Here is a 17,707-nt window from a genome sequence, read left to right as displayed (position 1 = left end):
TGAACAACTATTTAATTTTTATTTATTTATTTATTTTAGATATTACTTAGTAATAAGAGTAACAAGGCTGAAATTTAAAACGTACCAAGTAGGCTTTCTATACATTATATTTACAAAACAATTCTGGTTTTCCTCTCTAAGAGGAGAAGAAAAACCCAAGGAGAAGAAAAACCCCTGCCATAGTCTCTGGGATTCACAGTCTCTTCAGGCTGAGTCTCCTGAAAACAATGTATGCAGCAAGTGTCTCCACAACTTCTCTTTTCACTTGAAGCATTTCTGAATAACAAGGGCAAAATGAGGACTGTGTCCAAGAAAAACCCGGCTAGCCACGAAACTCTGGGTTGTGCTTCACTAGAGGAGACCCACTCAGCGAGGACACGAGTCACCCTCACCTATAGGGTCACTGTGACAGAGGTCAAAGGACTCCATGAATGTCACCTGGAAACCGAGTGAAGGCATGGCTAACCTAACCTTCCTGATGTGTGAGGTTCGACCATCCCGCCTGGTGAGCTGGTTTCAAACTCAAATCTTCCCACCCGAGGCATCTGCCTTCCTAGGTAAGGTGGATGGCAAAAGAACAGTCAGTCACCCCACAGCATCAACCTTTGGGTTCAAAAATAGAATTACAGTAGATCAACAAAGTATGGTTTTTCTTTTCTACATTTGAGATAAAATATTTGATACTCCGAAACTTATGTATGCCGAAAAACTATCACAAAGTATATAACCAAACACACGAGCCACAGTTTTCCATGGGATATACAGTGTGAGAGTAAACCCACGCGTTGCTTCCTCAGACACAAAGTCTCTGCTCTGCACCCTGGCGTCTCCATGCACATTTACCTCAGGCCTTCTTGACAAGAGCATCTCTTACCTCAGGCCTTCTTGACAAGAGCATCTCTTATCTCATACAAGCCCTGGAAAAAACTCATTAAATAAAAAAAAAATCAAAAGATCATGATTCAAGGATTTCGAAACCTAGTGTCACAGGTAAAGCCTCATTTTCCCGGAAGACAAAGTACTCTGTTTTGTCCACTTCCAGGAGCTCATTAAGAGAAGCCACCACAAGGTCATGATCCTGCAGCATTTCTGGGTAGCGGGCCACTGCTCTCTCGATCCTCGCTGAGCGCCTCACGGGAGTGATAAGCTTCATGTCTTGCATTTCTGGCATACCACATATCCTGAAATATATACCATATATTCTGGAATATACCAAATATTCTGAATATATATACCATATATGCCACATATTCTTAAAGAGACCAAAGGACGCGTTCAGAGCTATGGCAACATTCTGTTTTTACTCTTTGCTTCTTACTCCACAATAAATCATGGCTACTTCACTGTAAGCGAGCAAGGGACAAATCTGGAGTAGTTCTCAACCCACAGTGGCTTTCCCTGATGCTCAGGAAGCGCTGGATGGTGTGAGCATTACATCTTATGGCTGCAGGGTGAGAATGGAAACTGGCCTACCACAAAACTTGATTCTAAGAGTCCCTCCAGTGTTGACTACAGATTACTCAAAATCTATTAAGATGCTGGACCAAACCATGTATTACTGAACAACTGGGAATCTTCCTTGTAAACTTCCCAAAGCATTCAGGGAGCAAGTTTTGTATACATGACCGATCCAAAATTCACAAAACCACTGGCCGCATTAGCTTATGCAAAACTAGCAGGCAGGTCTGCTAAAAAGTGCTTATAATAATATTTCTGGAGCCAGCGGGAGGCGAGCTTTAGACTGACTGACTGACTGCTCCCAAGCATCCGTGAGCCAATAGTAGTGGGGCGAAGTCAGCTAAGGGGCTAGTCTAGCTGTGCTTTCCAGGGAAGAAGACACACCACTGAGCTGGTGCTCCTGTGTCGAGTCCCTTCAGAATCATGATGAGAGAAGAGAAATGACACTGATACACTGCGACACTGCCTTAAAATAACTGTGCAGCTCTGCCTTGAACATAAGCTCGTAGGAAACAGAAGGTTCTAGAAGTCTCTGACTGTAACATCCTCATTGCCTAGTTCTCACAGGGCTGGCCATGCCCTTCTCTCCCACACTAACTCGGGAGTGAGTGCTAGGAGGGTGTGGACCCAGGCCAGCACCCGGGACTCTGCAGTCACGTCTTCTCAGGGTGGGAGGAGGGGCCATGTGACTTGCCTGTCAATGGTTCTAACCTCTATAACCAACTGAAGATGGATCCTGGATCTCCTTTCGGCACTGATCCTCATAGCTTTTTCAGGGTCACGAGCGCTCTCTGAGATAAACTGCTGACCTAACCTCACATTGTGGTCCCCTGGATCTGAGGCAGAGGTGTCTACAAACTACTGCTTCCCTGAATGGGTGCAAAGAAAACTGCTCAACTAGAGACAGGTCTGTGATCAAAGGCCTGGCAGAGCTTGCTTACTTGGGGACTGCGGCGATCTGTAGTTTGATGCCAGGGTTATCCCATTCTGCCGCGGTTATTGGCGGTGCTGTTGTAACCTGTTCTCCCTCTGTTAGAGAAAGACACGACTGCCCACATTCCTCCTTCTTGGCCGGCTCATCCACAGATGTGACATTAGTTCCAGCAGCTAACGAGTCAGAGGTGACTGCTGTGTACACAAGGCCAGGAAGGGAATTCATAGTTAAGCAATTTAATAATTAAACTAAATATCAATAAAACAAGAAGGCAACATACACAGTGACTTCACAGTGACCCTCATGAAGAAGTACGACTCCAACTGGCATTTATATTTGTTTTTTCTTACTGTATTTTAAAAAATAGTATTCTTTTATTCTTTGAAACTTTCATACATTTATAAAATGTATGCTAATCATATCCACCCACTGTTACTCTCCTCCAGTTTTTCCTAGTACCCCCCCTTTCCTGCCAAACTCTACTGCAACGCCCATGGCATCAGGTCACCTCCTTTTGGGCATTTTTGCCGATTAAAGATGGATCCTTGATCCCCTTTTAACACCGACCACATTCTGATCACTTGTTAACTCTCACGAGAGAGCAAATATAGTTTTGTTCTGAGCTCACCATGGGACAGTTCTATTCTGTTCCTCAGATCACTAGCTACTTGGCTCTATTCCACATGACTTCACGATCCTTAGTTAAGCCCCCACCCCACTCCCCTTTTTAAAGGTCTTCCTTTGTAGTCCAGGCTGGCCTTGAAACAAGGCATTACAGGCATGAGCCAGCATGGCCACCTTAAAGCTATTCTTAAAGGAGAAAACATTTGTCATCTAGGATAGTAAGAGCCCATTGTATTTTCTAAACACAAAGCACATTTTCCCTTTCCACTCATATAAAACGTATCTTGAACATTTATTATATGCCACTGAGTTTGGCGTAGTGACAGTGACGGCCAAGTAAGGGGAGAGACTCTTGAAAGACAACATGAATTTAGATGAGTGATGGTAACTTAGGGATGATTAATCACACACTTCAACCACCTTCCTTTTGTCTCCGTCTCTTTTGATAAACTGTCATTTGTGTTCGTGTTTTCTCACAGAGGACTCCAGGAAGGCAGGACTCACTAGTCCAGGTTGCTGTGGCGGACAAAACTTTTGTTCAGGGTTGGGTGTATATTTACTTGTAATTATAGAAATAAATCAGGGGAAAAATTATAGCTAAAAATGCCAGGTCATGAAGACCAAGAGGTGGGAGGTGTTTCAGAGACTCATTCCTTCCTACATGTTCCACAATGATTTTTACTTGCAGTTCTCAAGGGAACGAATTCAAATACAAAATTAACCATACCCTCTGTGCTTCTGCTTGAGTCTTGCAGGCTGCTCAGAACGTTCCTCAGTTCTTGCGTTGGCTGGAGGCAACAAAATAAACAACGGGTATTAAAAGCATTCATGGAAAAACTGAGCTAAGGACTTCTGCTTAGCATCAAATAAACTTTCTGCAATAAAAATGTTTTTTGAATTGCAAATTCAGAGATAAACACTTAAAATGATTTAGCTTTAAAGATTCATGAGCAAAATGAAGAAACAAAAATGTTGATTAAATGGCATACTCAATTTCATTCAGAGATGTGTTCAAAGCTATTTATAATAAATCTCTCTAAATCAAATTCTCTTTTCCCATTAATTTATATCATATCATTAAAGATATCTTCCCACATAAGGATTCTGGCTTACAGACATAAGGCTAAGCAGGGGCAGGAAGAGCACCATGCACTGCTGCTGTCAGCTTACTTCTTACTTTCAGGGTAAAGGCGTGTGGTGTATTTCAGAAAGCTTGCACCATAGTTAAACTCAAGGAAGAGTTTAACTCAAGGTCCCATTACGTAGCCGTTTTTTTCTTTTAGCCTTTTCTGTATCTTTCCTTGGCCTCTTCTTTCTCTCCTTTCTTTAGTTAATGTATCTTAATCATCAGGACAAATCAACCAAGCAAAAGTAAACAAAAAACTCCATTGCACAGAAAAGCATGTAGGCCACACCACAGAGCACACCACAAAGGCAACTGCTGTTCTTTTCCTGGGAATACTGTATTTGGAAATGTTTTTCCTGACTTGGTAGTCTGTATCAAATCAGTAGCCCACAGACACACACAGGGAAAGGGAGGGAGGGAGAGAGAGAGAGAGAGAGAGAGAGAGAGAGAGAGAGAGAGAGAGAGAGAGAGAGAGAGAGAGAGAGAAATGACCAAGCACAGTAACATATACCTTTAATTCTAGCATTCTGGAGGTAAGAGCAGGCAGATCTTTGAGTTCCAGGCCAGCCTGGTCTACATGGTGAGACCACACATTTGCTTCAACAAAACTAAATGAAAAACCCCACTCCAACACAAACAACAAACAAATAAAACCCAAACCAAAGAACAAAGTCAACCAAACAGCAGGTTATGCTGTAAGCTTCTGAAGTGGGGACTACACACTTGTACATTAAGGAATCCACATTATAAAATACTATACCAAGCATAATTTATTATTAATTTCTAAGCTAAGTCAGGCTAAGACCAGGCTACTCTCAAACTCATGGTAATTCTGTCTCAGCCTCCCAAGTGTTGAGATTATAGCAGTAAGCCCAGCTTCATGAAGCATATTTTACATTTGTATAGACTTCTCTTAAAGATGGTAGACTAAAAACAAATGTATTTCTAATCTCTCTTGAAATTCTACTGAAATGAAAACAAAGGATTAAAAAGAGACAAGGGAAGAATAAACAGCGACAAGACTTTGGAAGCTGGAATGATGGCGAGGACAGCCTGCTGCCCTGAGAGAGCAAATCCTGGGCTAGGAGTGTGCTTGAGGAAAAGCCTGATGCTATCCCAGAGCTTCCAAACTCAAGAACAGGAGGAAAGGCCTTTGGGACATCGACCTAAGACTCAGACCTCCAACTCTACCCTGTACCCTGACCCTGCACAGCCTGGTGATTGTGCCCTACCCACTTCACCCTAACAGAAACCTGGGGTATATTCTCCACATTCCTGAGGGACAGCATGCAAGTCCAGGGTGGGTGCCTACCTGAAAACAGGATAAGTCAAAATCTCCAGGCTGAGGAGACCCACCCCCCCAACACTGGCAGCATAGTTTCTGGCCAAACTTCCTTAGAAAATCTGATCAGCTGAAGAGGAAAGACCTGAATATACTGAGGGTTCTCTAACCAGCCAGTGCAGCCATCCAGATCACCGTCCTGGGAAGTCCCATACATGCGGCCAGGGCTGGTGTGTATGTGTGTATGTGTGTGCATATATGTACAATATATGTACATGCACATTCACTGTGTATGCATGTGTACATATAGCCTTTGCCATTCCTCAAGAACCATCCACCATGTTTTTCTGAGACAGTATCTTTCACTAGGATCTGGGCGTCACCAATTAGGCCAGGCTGGTCAGTCGGAAAGCTCCAGGGACCCACCTGCCTCTGCCTCACCAGTGCCGGGAGTATATGTGTGTGCCACCAAGACTGGCTACTTGATTTGGGTGCTAGGAATCACACTCAGATCTTCATGCTTCTTCAGCAGGCACTTTATTGAATGAGCTATCTCCCCAGGCTCCATAACTTTCAAATTTACCTGTGTGTGTACACACATACACACACACACACACACACACACACACACAGCCTGACTTCACCAGCATCTGAATAAATACTTCAATGAATAGTGGAGAATAGAACAACAGTAAGAGCGGGAGAGACCACTAGAGAAGAAGAAAGGCAATGCAGGAAACGAGAGAGACACCCCGCTCAAGAAGTGTGAAGAGTGTCTACGAGCGATGGAGGCACAACCAGGAGGACAGCCGGTGCAGACGGAGCTGAGAGCTGCCTGCCCAAGCAGGAATAAACTAGAGCGGTCGCAAAGAAAAATAAATCAATAGATTATCTCAAGTCTTGACATTATTTAGAAAATTCAAGAATCTGAAAATTAGTTATATAACAAATACTCAGAAAGCTAAGCATAGACAAAATAACTAATTCTAGGAAAAGCAGATGTGTTTGAAAGGCAAAGCAATCACAGTGCATATCCCCTAGCCCAGCACTGTATTTTTAAAAAATTATTCATTTTTATTTTATGTGCATTGGTGTTTTGCGTACACGTTGGTCTATGTCTGATCTTAGAATTACAGACAGTTGTGAGCCACCATGTGGGTGCTGGGAATTGAACCCTGGTCCTCTAGAAGAGCAGTCAGTGCTCTCAATCACTGAGCCATTTCTCCAGCCTCACCACGCATTTCTTACATATGAATACCAATATGGACACCAAAGTGCCAGAATTCCCATACGGTGTTAGCGGAAGCACAGAGTATGGCAAAGGTCCACAGGGACAGACAGGGCTGTCGGCACGTGTGTGTGTGTGTGTGAGGCCCGGGACATGGGAAGAGCTGTGTTAATGAGGGTTATGGCTGTCTCCATCTGCAAGTTTACACATTATGTCTAAAAGTGAAACAGCCACACTAGCATGTTCTCTGAAACCACAGAGGTAAAAAGGAATCAGTGTGCTCTGGGAAGCAGAAGTTGGGAAGGGAGCAGGGGTGAGGAGGGCATAGCCAGGTGAAACTGTGTGGACGAACAACTCTGTGAGCGGTCATGGAAGTGGGTGCCACGGGGCGGGGTCAGGGAGGAAAACAACAGTTAAGTCAAAAGAGTTCTGAGGTTATTTGATATATTCTTCATGAAATAAATCTGCAAATGGTGGTTTCTGTTTGCTTTTAGAATTAGTAAGCTACTTGATTACTCTGGACTAGAGATGGTCTGACTTTAATGGAATTTAAGTCTTTCTAACTATTTGATCTTTATACTATTCTAACTTTCCATTGCTACCTCCCAAACTGCTAGTCTACAATTAGTGCTAAGTGAGATTTGGGCACTTGACAAGAAAACCAAAATTCTATTGGTATAAGTGTAACCCTACTTTCTAAGAAATAATTTAATGGATGCATTCATTGATAAGAATATATCCTACTTCAGACTCCATGATTGCCTTATGACGTGAAGGAGGTTTTGGTTAGGATGTATTACTTGTACAAAACTGAGGGTTTCAGGTTTCACGTGCCATTGCCACGCGGGCGTGTAACACACTTTGATCATGTTTCCCGGTCACCCTCTCTCATCCCTATGAACAGAAGTTTAGCACTGCGTTAAAGAACCATCTTATCACCACCAACAAAGAAACCAAGCACATGAAGGAGACTTTTCAGTCATCCACCCAAGACAGATACTCACTGCTGCCCCATGTTTGATGGCCTCTTCATACAGTCCAGTAGCATCAAAGGGGCCTTTACTTGCCAGTAACTTCGCTTTGCAGACCCAGAACTTGGAAAATTTTTCAGCCTCAGGAATGCTGGACAAGATGGTAAATATTTCATTAGGAAATACACCCTGGAAAAGGAAATATAAGATATAATTATTACAACTATTATATATATATAATTATTACAATTTTTATAACAGTTCACTGTTAACCCTCATATCTCTGAAGGGTATGGTCATTAATTTTTCTGAAGTTAAAATTTCAATTTTAGTGATACATAGTAAATATATAATAAATACATAAAATGTCCCCATCTTAATTATACATTTCAGTAACTTTTAACATTAACCTTTATAAGAGTTACATAAGGCAGAATAGAAAGAAAAACATTTACCACAGCATAAAAGTAAAGAATTTGTTCTATATTTATATGGGATGAAAGACCCAAACAGAATCAAGAGCTAGAATAATAAATACTTCTTACATATTAAAAATATTCAAAATACCACATATTCCTAGTACTGTGAACAGTGAGTCAAGGCTAGACTCTCCCTAGGACTAACCTCAGCACGCATCAAGAGCAGCAGAGGTGTGCAAAGTTCAGGGTAGAGTGTGCGTGCGGGTGTGTTGGACATTCATGCAGGTAGATTCCACACAAAGGGACTTAGAAACGGCTTCTGGCTTAGGTCCAGGGCAGGGTCACGACAGGAACTAGGACCAAGAGTGAGTCACCGCACTCAGAAGTCTAGGTTCTGCTTGTAAGCCCCTCCAGCCTCATGAGTGGTGAGGTCCCTCCCCCAGGACCTCTGACTGCCAGGTGCCACCCACAGAACACTCTTAATTTCCCTAGCTGCTGGATCCTGCCCCACCCTACAGACTAAAAAACCCAATCTCCGGACATGAAATTGTACCAATCTCCACCCTGGAATGCTCCACGCTGAAAAGTTCCACCCCTTTCCCAAGAAAGTCTAAGCTCTCTATCCTGTGCAGTTGCTGCTGTTTCTTGTTTGAGCGAAGGCAGCCACCCTCCTCGTGTTTTCCCTCCTCCTAATCTTCCTGCATGGGGTTTGCTGTGCGCTGTGACTCTGTGGTGTTCCTTGGCTCCCTTTCCCTGCAGAGCTGTGACACTCACACTGCTGCACTCAGAAGCTCCTCTGGAGATGTGGAGACAGACATGTACACTCCCAACTGAGACACAGCAGCAGTTAAGGAGACCAACACAATACAGAAGCTACATACAGCTCAACAAGGAAGAATGAACACTAGTGCAGAAAATGAGGGAGCCGAGAAGCCAGCATCAGTGGAGTGGCAAGGGACTATCGCCATCACAGAACGAGCACATGAGGAATTCTCCCGGACCCCAGTGAAACACAACAAAGAAACGAACAATACAAAATCCAAATTCAGAATTCCCAAGGGCACACCTACTGATTACTAATTTCAGTATCAATATGAAAGAATTTCTTGAAGCTTGAGAACAAAGTTGAACACACACTCACATGAGTCACACAAGGAAAAAAAACCCCAAGAAACAGACAGATTCTCCAGGCAATAGTGGCACATGCCTTTAAATCCAGCACTCAGGAGGCAGAGGCAGACGGATCTCTGTGAGTTCGAGGCCAGCCTGGTCTACAGAGTGAGTTCCAGGACAGGTTCCAAAGCTACAGAGAAACCCTGTCTTCAAAACAAAAACAAAACAAGAGAGATTCACAATTGTTTACACTGAAGGTTCTTGGCGAGCTAACTAGCATGCATGCATATATGTGAGCATGTATGTACATGAGAAAACCAAGGATAAAAACATAACTTAGAAAGCATCCAGAGAGGAAGGGGGAATAAGGGATTACTTATGAGGAATGAGACTCAGCTCAATAAAACTCAGTAAACTAGTAATTCCAGATGCAAGGAGGAAAATAAAGCAGGAACTTCAACATTTCTAGAAAAAATAACTTGTAGTTAGAACTTCTCCCCAAACTATGAACTCAGCATGAGGGCAAAATAAGGGTACTTTTCTAAGCACACTGACTCAAAGTTGGCAAGTGTCACTAGCAAACATGTCCGAATTTACTTCTGCTATGTTATTTTGTTTCATCAACTTATAACTTTTTTTTTAATGAAACATGAAAATGAACACAAACACAGGAGGATCCTGCCAATGGAATTACAGTCAAGTGTCCCGAATAAGCGGATACATGAGCCATCACCAACTGTGGAAGGGGGGACCTGCTGTTTAGAGCAGTCTTCAGTCTGTATACATCTGTGATGTGTCCCTAAACGCCACCAGCCCAGGAACTTAAACCTGGAGATGAAAAAGATTTCACAGATGATGATATTGGGATTCCCCTCTGTATGCTGTGAATACCACTGGTGAATAGAGAAGCTTCTTTGGCCTATGGCAGGGCAGAATATAGACAGGCAGGAAGAGATATATAGAGAGAGTAGGCAGAGTCAGAGAGACGCTATGTAGCTGCCAAAGCAGAAAGACACACTGGAACCTTACGGGTAGGTCACAGTTGAATAGAAATGGATTAATTTAAGATATAAGAGTTAAGAAACAAACAGAAGCAGTGAGAACACATGGGGCACCAGCCAGCTACTCAGTGAACTACTTCAACTCAGCCCAAATCCCACTTTTGTCCAGTGTCTTGATGCTGGGCTGGAACCCTGTAGAGCTGTTTGGCTGAAGAATAGAAGGAGACTGCCCAAGTGAAGGACGGAGTCTTTCCAGCTGCTCTGTCACCCTAGCAATGGTACCTCACCACTAGGTAAGGAGGCTGGTTCTAGCCACCCCCCACCCCCTTACGTTCACAAAATACTACTGGGCTTCTTCAGCGGTAGGAGCACCTTGGGGTAGTGGTCGTTCCTCAAGGTTGAACCCCAAGCCCACAGACTCCCTCCTCTGTGGGAGCCCACTCGTGACTCAGTTTCCATCTTAAAGAAGTCATTTGAGTTCAAGCTTGCCTGCTCTGCTTTTCCCAGTAACCTTGAGGGCTGTGAGAAAGTTCTGACTAAGCCCATGGGAAAGAGCATTTTTGCCTAGTTGAAAGAGCACATTTTCAATTAAGATTTGGGCTGGTGTACGCCGCCAGAGGCACTCCTTGTTAGAGATTAGAGGCTGCTTAGCGGAGTAAGATAATGCACCTGTTGAACTCCTCCCGAGGACAGTGCAGGGAGGTGGTTAGCTGATGTGCTGCTCTCTGCTCTGCCTTCTGATTAGTTAGTAGACCTGCGGCCTGAGGAATAAACTCGGGGCTCTCTGGTACTGACCTTCAGTCCTCCCGGTCTAGCCTGCTTCTGTCTTCATTCTCTTAATCTAACATCTCCTCGGCCTCAGTGCCCCCTTCCAGGGAACCCCCAGCTGAATTCTGCTGAGTGGGCTCCGACACTCCTCTTGCCCTGAAAACACTAGCGTTTGTTGGGGGGGCACACCCAGTGGAAGCTGGAGTCCTATTTTCTCCCAAGTTCGCCTCTTCTGGTGTGGTACTGTGAATCACCTATGCAGTCTTCCTCCGTTTTCCGGCATGTAGCTCCTACAGCCCTTTAATGAATTAGTTGATGATTGGCAGTGCCTAGGTAGCCCCGGGATGGTACCCGGTCCCAGGACAACTGGCAAGCAGAATGGGGGGGGCTTCAGTCCTACCCCCAGCCCCTGTAGAGGGACTGAAGGATAAGCTGTTACTAACGGCCTAATGCTGGTCAAGGAGATCAATCATACACATGCCGTGAAGTTTCTATAAAATGCAGGACCAGCCAGGCTTCAGGAAACTTCTGGGTAGAACATGTGAGGATTTCTGTAAGGCTGGCCTTGAATCTGTGATCCTCCTGCAACAAGTGACTTTAAAAAAGGGCACAGGGTCACTATCCATTCAGCCCAGGAAACACGAGCCAGTCATGTGAAAAGATGTGCAGACCGTTTTCAGAGCGTAGAGAGAAAGGGAAAATACCCGGCTTATTTGATCAAGACTAGGAAAACATATAAAACGTGAAGTGCGATAACGTGACTTGCCCGGGCCCGTGAGACCCTCCCTCAAAACAACAAACAACAAACCCCAAAGCAAACCAAACCAAGCCAAACCAAACCAATTCCTACCCCCAAAACAAGAAAGACCGTGCCTGAGGGATGACCCTGGGGTTGTCCTCTGGCCTTCACACAAATGCACACAGAAGTGTGCCTCCCCGCCATACAAAAGAATGTATCCATGTATTTTTAAAATGAAAACAAGAAAGCAACTCGGATACAGAGCTCTGCAGTTCCATCCCACAAAGGAGAAACAGCTAACGTTGTCTGCACTGAGAAGAATTAAAACAAGGTCCCCTGCCCTTCCCCAACTCCAGCACGACCAGAACACACTGACTTTTACTTTTTCACTCGCTGCCCAAGGGTTAAGCGGATCAATTTTTATTAATGCATTTTCATTAAGGCAATTGCTCAAGTCTTTGACCCTTTGTCTACCATCCACTTTACCCTGATCTGTAGACTCCACCACACAATTCAAATACCATTTTTAGCCACCAAAAGTACTTAGGGGCGCTGGAGAGATGGCTCAGTGGTTAAGAGCTCTAGCTATTCTTCCAGAGGACCAGGGTTTGATTCGCAGCACCCAGATGGTGGCTGGCAACCATTTGTAATTTCAGTTCCAGGGTATTTGATGCCCTCTGCATCATGGGCACTGCATGAACAGGATGCAGCTATACATACAGCATCCACATGCATAAAATAAAAATAAACAAAACTTAAACCAGTCCCCAACCGAAACTATTTAGGAAATTCCAATTTGAAAAAAAAAAAAAGCCTTGTACGTTGACTTAGATTTCAATCCATTGATATATTGTTTACTCTTTGGACCTTGCCACCTGGAGAGTTCTCCCGGGAGTCAGATGGTCTCAGTGTTTCCTAGCATCTCTGAGCTGCCCCGGAAATGCATTTCCCCAGCATTCCTGCCGCTCCTATCACTATTCTGCTGTATTTGAAGGGCGGCTGGGTTTCTGCCGAGGGGCAGGCTATTCCTCCGCTCTGTAAGAAAACCTTTAAGCACCAGGGCTGACTGCAGGCCGGAGTTCTGCAGCTCCGGCCTCTCACTCACCTCTTCAATGAGCCTCAGACATTCTGTCAGAGTATTGTTAATCTTACTGGACAGCTCCAGCTGGGCTTTCTTTTCTTCCTCCTCCTCTGCCTCCCTCTCCATGCTCTTCCAGAATGAGATGTTCATTTCCTCTATGACTTTTCTCTTGGCTTTGAACTTCATGGGAGGGCGTTTATAGGTTTTCCCTTTAGATTTCTGCCATTCTTCCAGCTGTTTCCTGTAACGTGATGAGAGGGGGTTAGTTCTTTCCCTCTTTCCTTCCTCGTCTGTTTCTAAAATAGACGACAGGCAGAGACTGGGCATAAACTAAACCTTCCACTGTAGACAAGGTCAGGAGGACAGAATGGAGGTCGGTCTGCAATGGGCAATGGGCATGCTGGGCTGACCACGTCACAGTTCTGCTGGGATTGCAGAGGGCCGACTGGCTCTTCAGTTTTGGATACCTGCATTCTAATTATGTTTCATTATTTTCCTCTAAGTCTTCATTTCCTCGTGTGCTTCCTTGGATATCACCTGCCCTTGACACCCCAGTACTCCATTTCTGCCACCCAAAGCTTCTGGCCACCGTGACCCACCAAACCTGCACTCTTTCTTCCACAGGGTCTTGGTGCTCATAGCAACCCATTTCACCCCAGCCCCTTAGTGTTCTGACTACACATGAGACCGTCTTCATTAATCAATAACCCTAGGTTCTCTTCTCCGTAAGTTCTTGGTGTCTGACAGTGCCGAGCCCCAGTGCTGGCTGTCCGCCTCTCCTCATACTCCTACTTCTATGCAAACAGTCTATTATTTTGGAGGGCTGTGGATACCAAGTGTCTAGATGTAGATACTCTAGTTTTGTCATGTCACAACTGTGTATCAGTGATCAGAAAATGCCCATTTCAGATTTCAGATCACTCCATGGAGCCCCAACCATGTTAAATCCACTGTCTCATTGGTATCTTTTATTGTCTAGCAGGCATTTCAGCTCAAAGCTGCCCAAACTAGGCTCTTGACAGTTACCTCCAAATCCCTTCCTGGTTTCCCTATTTTGATGAACAGTAGGCCTAAACTCAGGAGACGTCTTTGAGTAGTTGCTTTTTCTTAGGCCTGACTCATCACTGTACAGATTTAGTACTGGTGCTGTCCCCATGACCACCATGCTGCTCTCTGCCCCTGCATCAGTACAATATAAAGTAGGCTGTCTCAGCGTCCCACTGCTCTTGAAATAAAATCCACCGTGTTTTCTACGACTGTCCTGCCACCCTTTCCAACTCTACATCACAGCTTCTCCCTCGCTACCCTCTGGCAGCTCTGGCAGCCTCTCAGTTTCCTGATCCAGGCTCATGCCTGCCTCAGGGTCTTGTATCTTCTGTCGTCTGTTCAAATGATCCTTGCTTAAAGAGGAATGATCTGCAATTATCCTGTCTTCCTGACTTATTTAACCAGCGTGTTCCTATTCTGTCTCCTCCACTAGGACACAAGCTCTATGAAGGCAGAAGTGGATGTCCGGTGCCTAGCACAGTGCCTGGCACACACAAGCTTTCAATGACAGTACAGTAAAACTCACCGTTTTCAAGAGTGTGATTTTGTGGGTACGAATACACAAGACCACTCGACTGTACTTATAATCAAGATATAATTCAGAGAGCCAAGCTTACCTCAAGTCTCCAGTCCCTGAGAATCACTGATCTGCTTTTGGTCTTTATAGTTTCACCCTTTACAGAATTCAATAATTATAAATAAATCAAAGTCACTGTCATTTTCCTCTGATTCTATCTAGAAGATAAGCGCTCTTACAGTCTGCACAGTGCTTAGTGCAGTCAGGACTGTTCCACACTAACAAAGCTGAGGCAGGCACAGAATTGTTTCCTCCGTCCCTAGCATCCTCCCTATCTCCACGGTCTCCTTCTAATCACAGTGAGGAAAATTTCCCGCACTCCTTCAATGCCACGATTAACTTCTCTAAGCTTCCCGGATATACTCCAAACTATAAGCTCTCTAAGGGTGGAGGCAGTGGCGATCTTCCTTCTCCATCTGAGCCTGGCACAATGCCAGCGATGGGGGACACACACATCACGAGAGGAGGGACCTGTTTCCACAGACTCTATGCCTTTTGTAACCACTTTCAATGTGCCATGCACTGTCAATACGGCAAACGAGTGACACCAACCTGTCACTCATCACTCTCAGGTCTCACCTGAGACAGCACTGATGGACGCACTTCCCCCAACTTCTATTCAATCAGCTGCCCTGGCCCTGCCCTCTCAACCACACCACCAAACATGAAGTTATGTCTTTGTAAGAGGGCAGAAGGCTCTGTTCTGAGACCAAATCCTCCTCCGACTCCCCCATCTAATTTTACACGTCTCTTTCACCCTTGTCGGGAGTCTAGGTTCTAGTCCACCCACGTATACACAAGTGCACCCTAAGGAGGCTCATTTGCACGCTGGAGTGTGACTGGTCTTGGGCAGAAAGAGGACAAAATCCTTTGGCTCACCTCCAGTACCATGTACGACACTGAGTCCCAGCAACCCTGGGAACCCGATTTCTAACACTTGCTTATGCCTCTGACCAGGGCTCCCCTTCCGGTTCCATTTACCTTCCCCAGCCTGGCCCACTCATGCTCATAGAAGCTTCGCACTCCTCTGCTAACCGCCGAACTTCATCACTGATTGCTTCCTTCCCAGCTTTGAGTACTTACTACTCTGGCTACTTCCAGCCTGTCCTGATCCGTTGCAGGAACCTTCTGGGGTGACTAATCTGTATCAGCACCTCCTACATCCTCTCATCTGATCTGTTCCCCTTCCATCTTAACAAAACAACTTACAGACAACATAGAGAATGAGTTATAGAACACTTGTGGGCCACCTAGTTTTGTTAAGTGTTGATATTTATTATAGCTTCCTAGCTTTCAGGCTCTAGCTAGACACCACTTAGGAGCTACTGCTCAACCAAGTGTATATGCACGTATAAAAATGTGTCTGTTGGTGGTCCTGGGGGTTGAATTTAGGCAAGTGCTTTATCACTAAGCCACAGTCCTAACCCCAATCATTATCAGTTTGCCTAATAATCTTAAATTGCAGTATCTCGGAGTTAACGCAAAGTACCTCCGGTCCTCCCCTTGCGTCTCTTTGACACGCGGACGAATGTGGCTGGCGCTCGGGGCTCCTCTCCTACTTGCGGCTGACATACCAGCTTGAGTTTTGGGAGCAGTCTTGCTCAGAAACTGGCTCTGGGGAAGAACCTTTTTGAGCTTGAAGTCCAGAGTCTGTGCTTTTTGTTGAAAGATGCTATTGCATTTGTGGTTATGGGTTTTATTTGCTCCTATGCTAGGGGTGCTTAGAGTGACCGAATTAAAGTTGCCAGCTGTCAAATTAGGCCTCTGGCTTATGGCTCTTGACTTCTGCAGAATGCATGATGTCCGGGGTCCAAGACAAGGCTGCGCAGCTTTTTGATCCTGCTTGATGGGAGGCTGTCTGTTGTTCTGTCCTCCCTGAAGCAAGCTGGGGTGGGAACCAGGTTTAGTATGCTTTACTTTCCGTTCGGTAGCAGGGTGTGGCTGTACCGTAGTTTCATGCGGTCTTCCACATTTAATCCTGCTAACCTTTACGTCCTGTGTGTCCTTGACCACGGGTTTCTTTGCCGTCTGAGTCTTATTATGGGCTGTAATGAATCGAGGGGGAACTGTCCGTGGGGCTTTTTCTGTAGGTCGTGCGGAATCTGTATCTGTAGAGAGGTGCTGCGACTTCACTGGGTGAGCTCTGACTTGTGTGTTTCTAACAACCTGTTTGTTAGCTCTGTCTTTCAGAATGGTATGGTTAACCGAACTTTTATTCAAGATCTGTTTAGGAGCCAGGCTTTTCCGGGATTGATTATAGGAGCCAGTGTTTGGCTTACTTCTGGGGCATAAGTCGGGATCTGGCTTCCCAGGTTCTAGCAAGTTCTCTTTGTTCATCTCATCTTGAAAGCCCTTCAAAGACTGGTTTTTGATGTTGGTCCTAGCTGCAGGATTGGTGCAATCAGCAGTTCCTTGATGTGCTGGCTGCTGCTTTTTGGGTTCCAAATCCTGGGTCCCAGGGGATTGCCTGGGTTTGCTTGGTAGTCCTGTAGTGGATGACGTAGCCCTGTGCTGCGGCTGACTCTTGCTGGACTGTTTGTAGTCTGAGTTAGAAGAAAAACATCTTGAAGTGAGCCCTTTGTCTGCAAGTTTTCGTGGCTCCAACTCTGGCTTCTGGGACCCTGTGATACTGGCTGGTTTAGTCTGGAGTTTGATGTTGATGGGTTTTGTAGTTCTGACAGGTAAAACAGCATGGCTGGAAACATCTTTTTTGGGTCCAGGAGTCTGAAAACATAAAGAAAAAAAATACATTTAAAAACTCATAACAAAGCTTACTTCTTCTTCTTCTTCTTCTTCTTCTTCTTCTTCTTCTTATTATTATTATTATTATTATTATTTTCGAGATAGGGTTTCTCTGTGTAACAGTTCTGGCTGTCCTGGAACTCACTTTGTAGCCCAGGCTGACCTAGAACTCACAGAGATCCGCTTGGCTCTGCCTCCCAAGTGCTGGGATTAAAGGCATGCACAACCAGGCCTGGCTAACAGGTCACTTTTTAAAATGATGAAAATAACTTCAAGTGCATGGTAGAAAACAATTTCAGAAAGTTATTTAAGAAAGATGAATATGAAGGAATATTAAGGATCACTTTTACATATTGGTGATTTTGTAATTAGAGTTTCTATTAGAAGTAAGCGCAGAGTCTTTTAAACTTGACAGAACTAGATAGGTTCAGTAAATTAAAAAACAACAACAACAACAACAAAACCACGAGAAAACGCACAGGATCAAGTAACCTGGGCTCATAAGGACTCAGAGACTAGTCTGACAACCAGGGAGTCTGCATGGACTGACCTAGGCCCTCTGTATATATGTGGTAGTTGTGTAGCTTGGTCCTCTTG

The 17,707-nt window shown here is 44.7% G+C and overlaps 1 protein-coding gene across 2 annotated transcripts in view; it reads right to left on the bottom strand.

The window, feature by feature from the left end:
* Ckap2l (cytoskeleton associated protein 2 like) overlaps positions 1 to 17,707 on the bottom strand; it is a 24,037-nt gene continuing 6,330 nt past the window's right edge. The window contains exons 4-10 of one of the 2 annotated variants that reach the window (XR_007590412.1): positions 15,858 to 17,092; positions 12,769 to 12,985; positions 7,657 to 7,812; positions 3,744 to 3,804; positions 2,400 to 2,586; positions 875 to 1,181; positions 1 to 843 (exon numbers count right to left, since the gene is read on the bottom strand). Coding sequence is in view for 1 of the 2 variants with exons in the window: in XM_050134275.1 (XP_049990232.1) it covers positions 956 to 1,181; positions 2,400 to 2,586; positions 3,744 to 3,804; positions 7,657 to 7,812; positions 12,769 to 12,985; positions 15,858 to 17,092 (2,082 nt within the window). In the remaining variant the exon portion in view is untranslated. Of the gene's footprint in view, positions 1,182 to 2,399; positions 2,587 to 3,743; positions 3,805 to 7,656; positions 7,813 to 12,768; positions 12,986 to 15,857; positions 17,093 to 17,707 lie in introns of both variants that reach the window. The other variant, XM_050134275.1, reaches the window with a different exon arrangement.

Source organism: Alexandromys fortis, unplaced genomic scaffold (assembly GCF_014885135.2).
Source record: "Alexandromys fortis isolate MF-2015 unplaced genomic scaffold, M_Fortis_MF-2015_v1.1 scaffold_6, whole genome shotgun sequence".
Classification (NCBI taxonomy): domain Eukaryota; kingdom Metazoa; phylum Chordata; class Mammalia; order Rodentia; family Cricetidae; genus Alexandromys; species Alexandromys fortis.
This window is presented reverse-complemented; position numbering and strand designations above follow the sequence as displayed.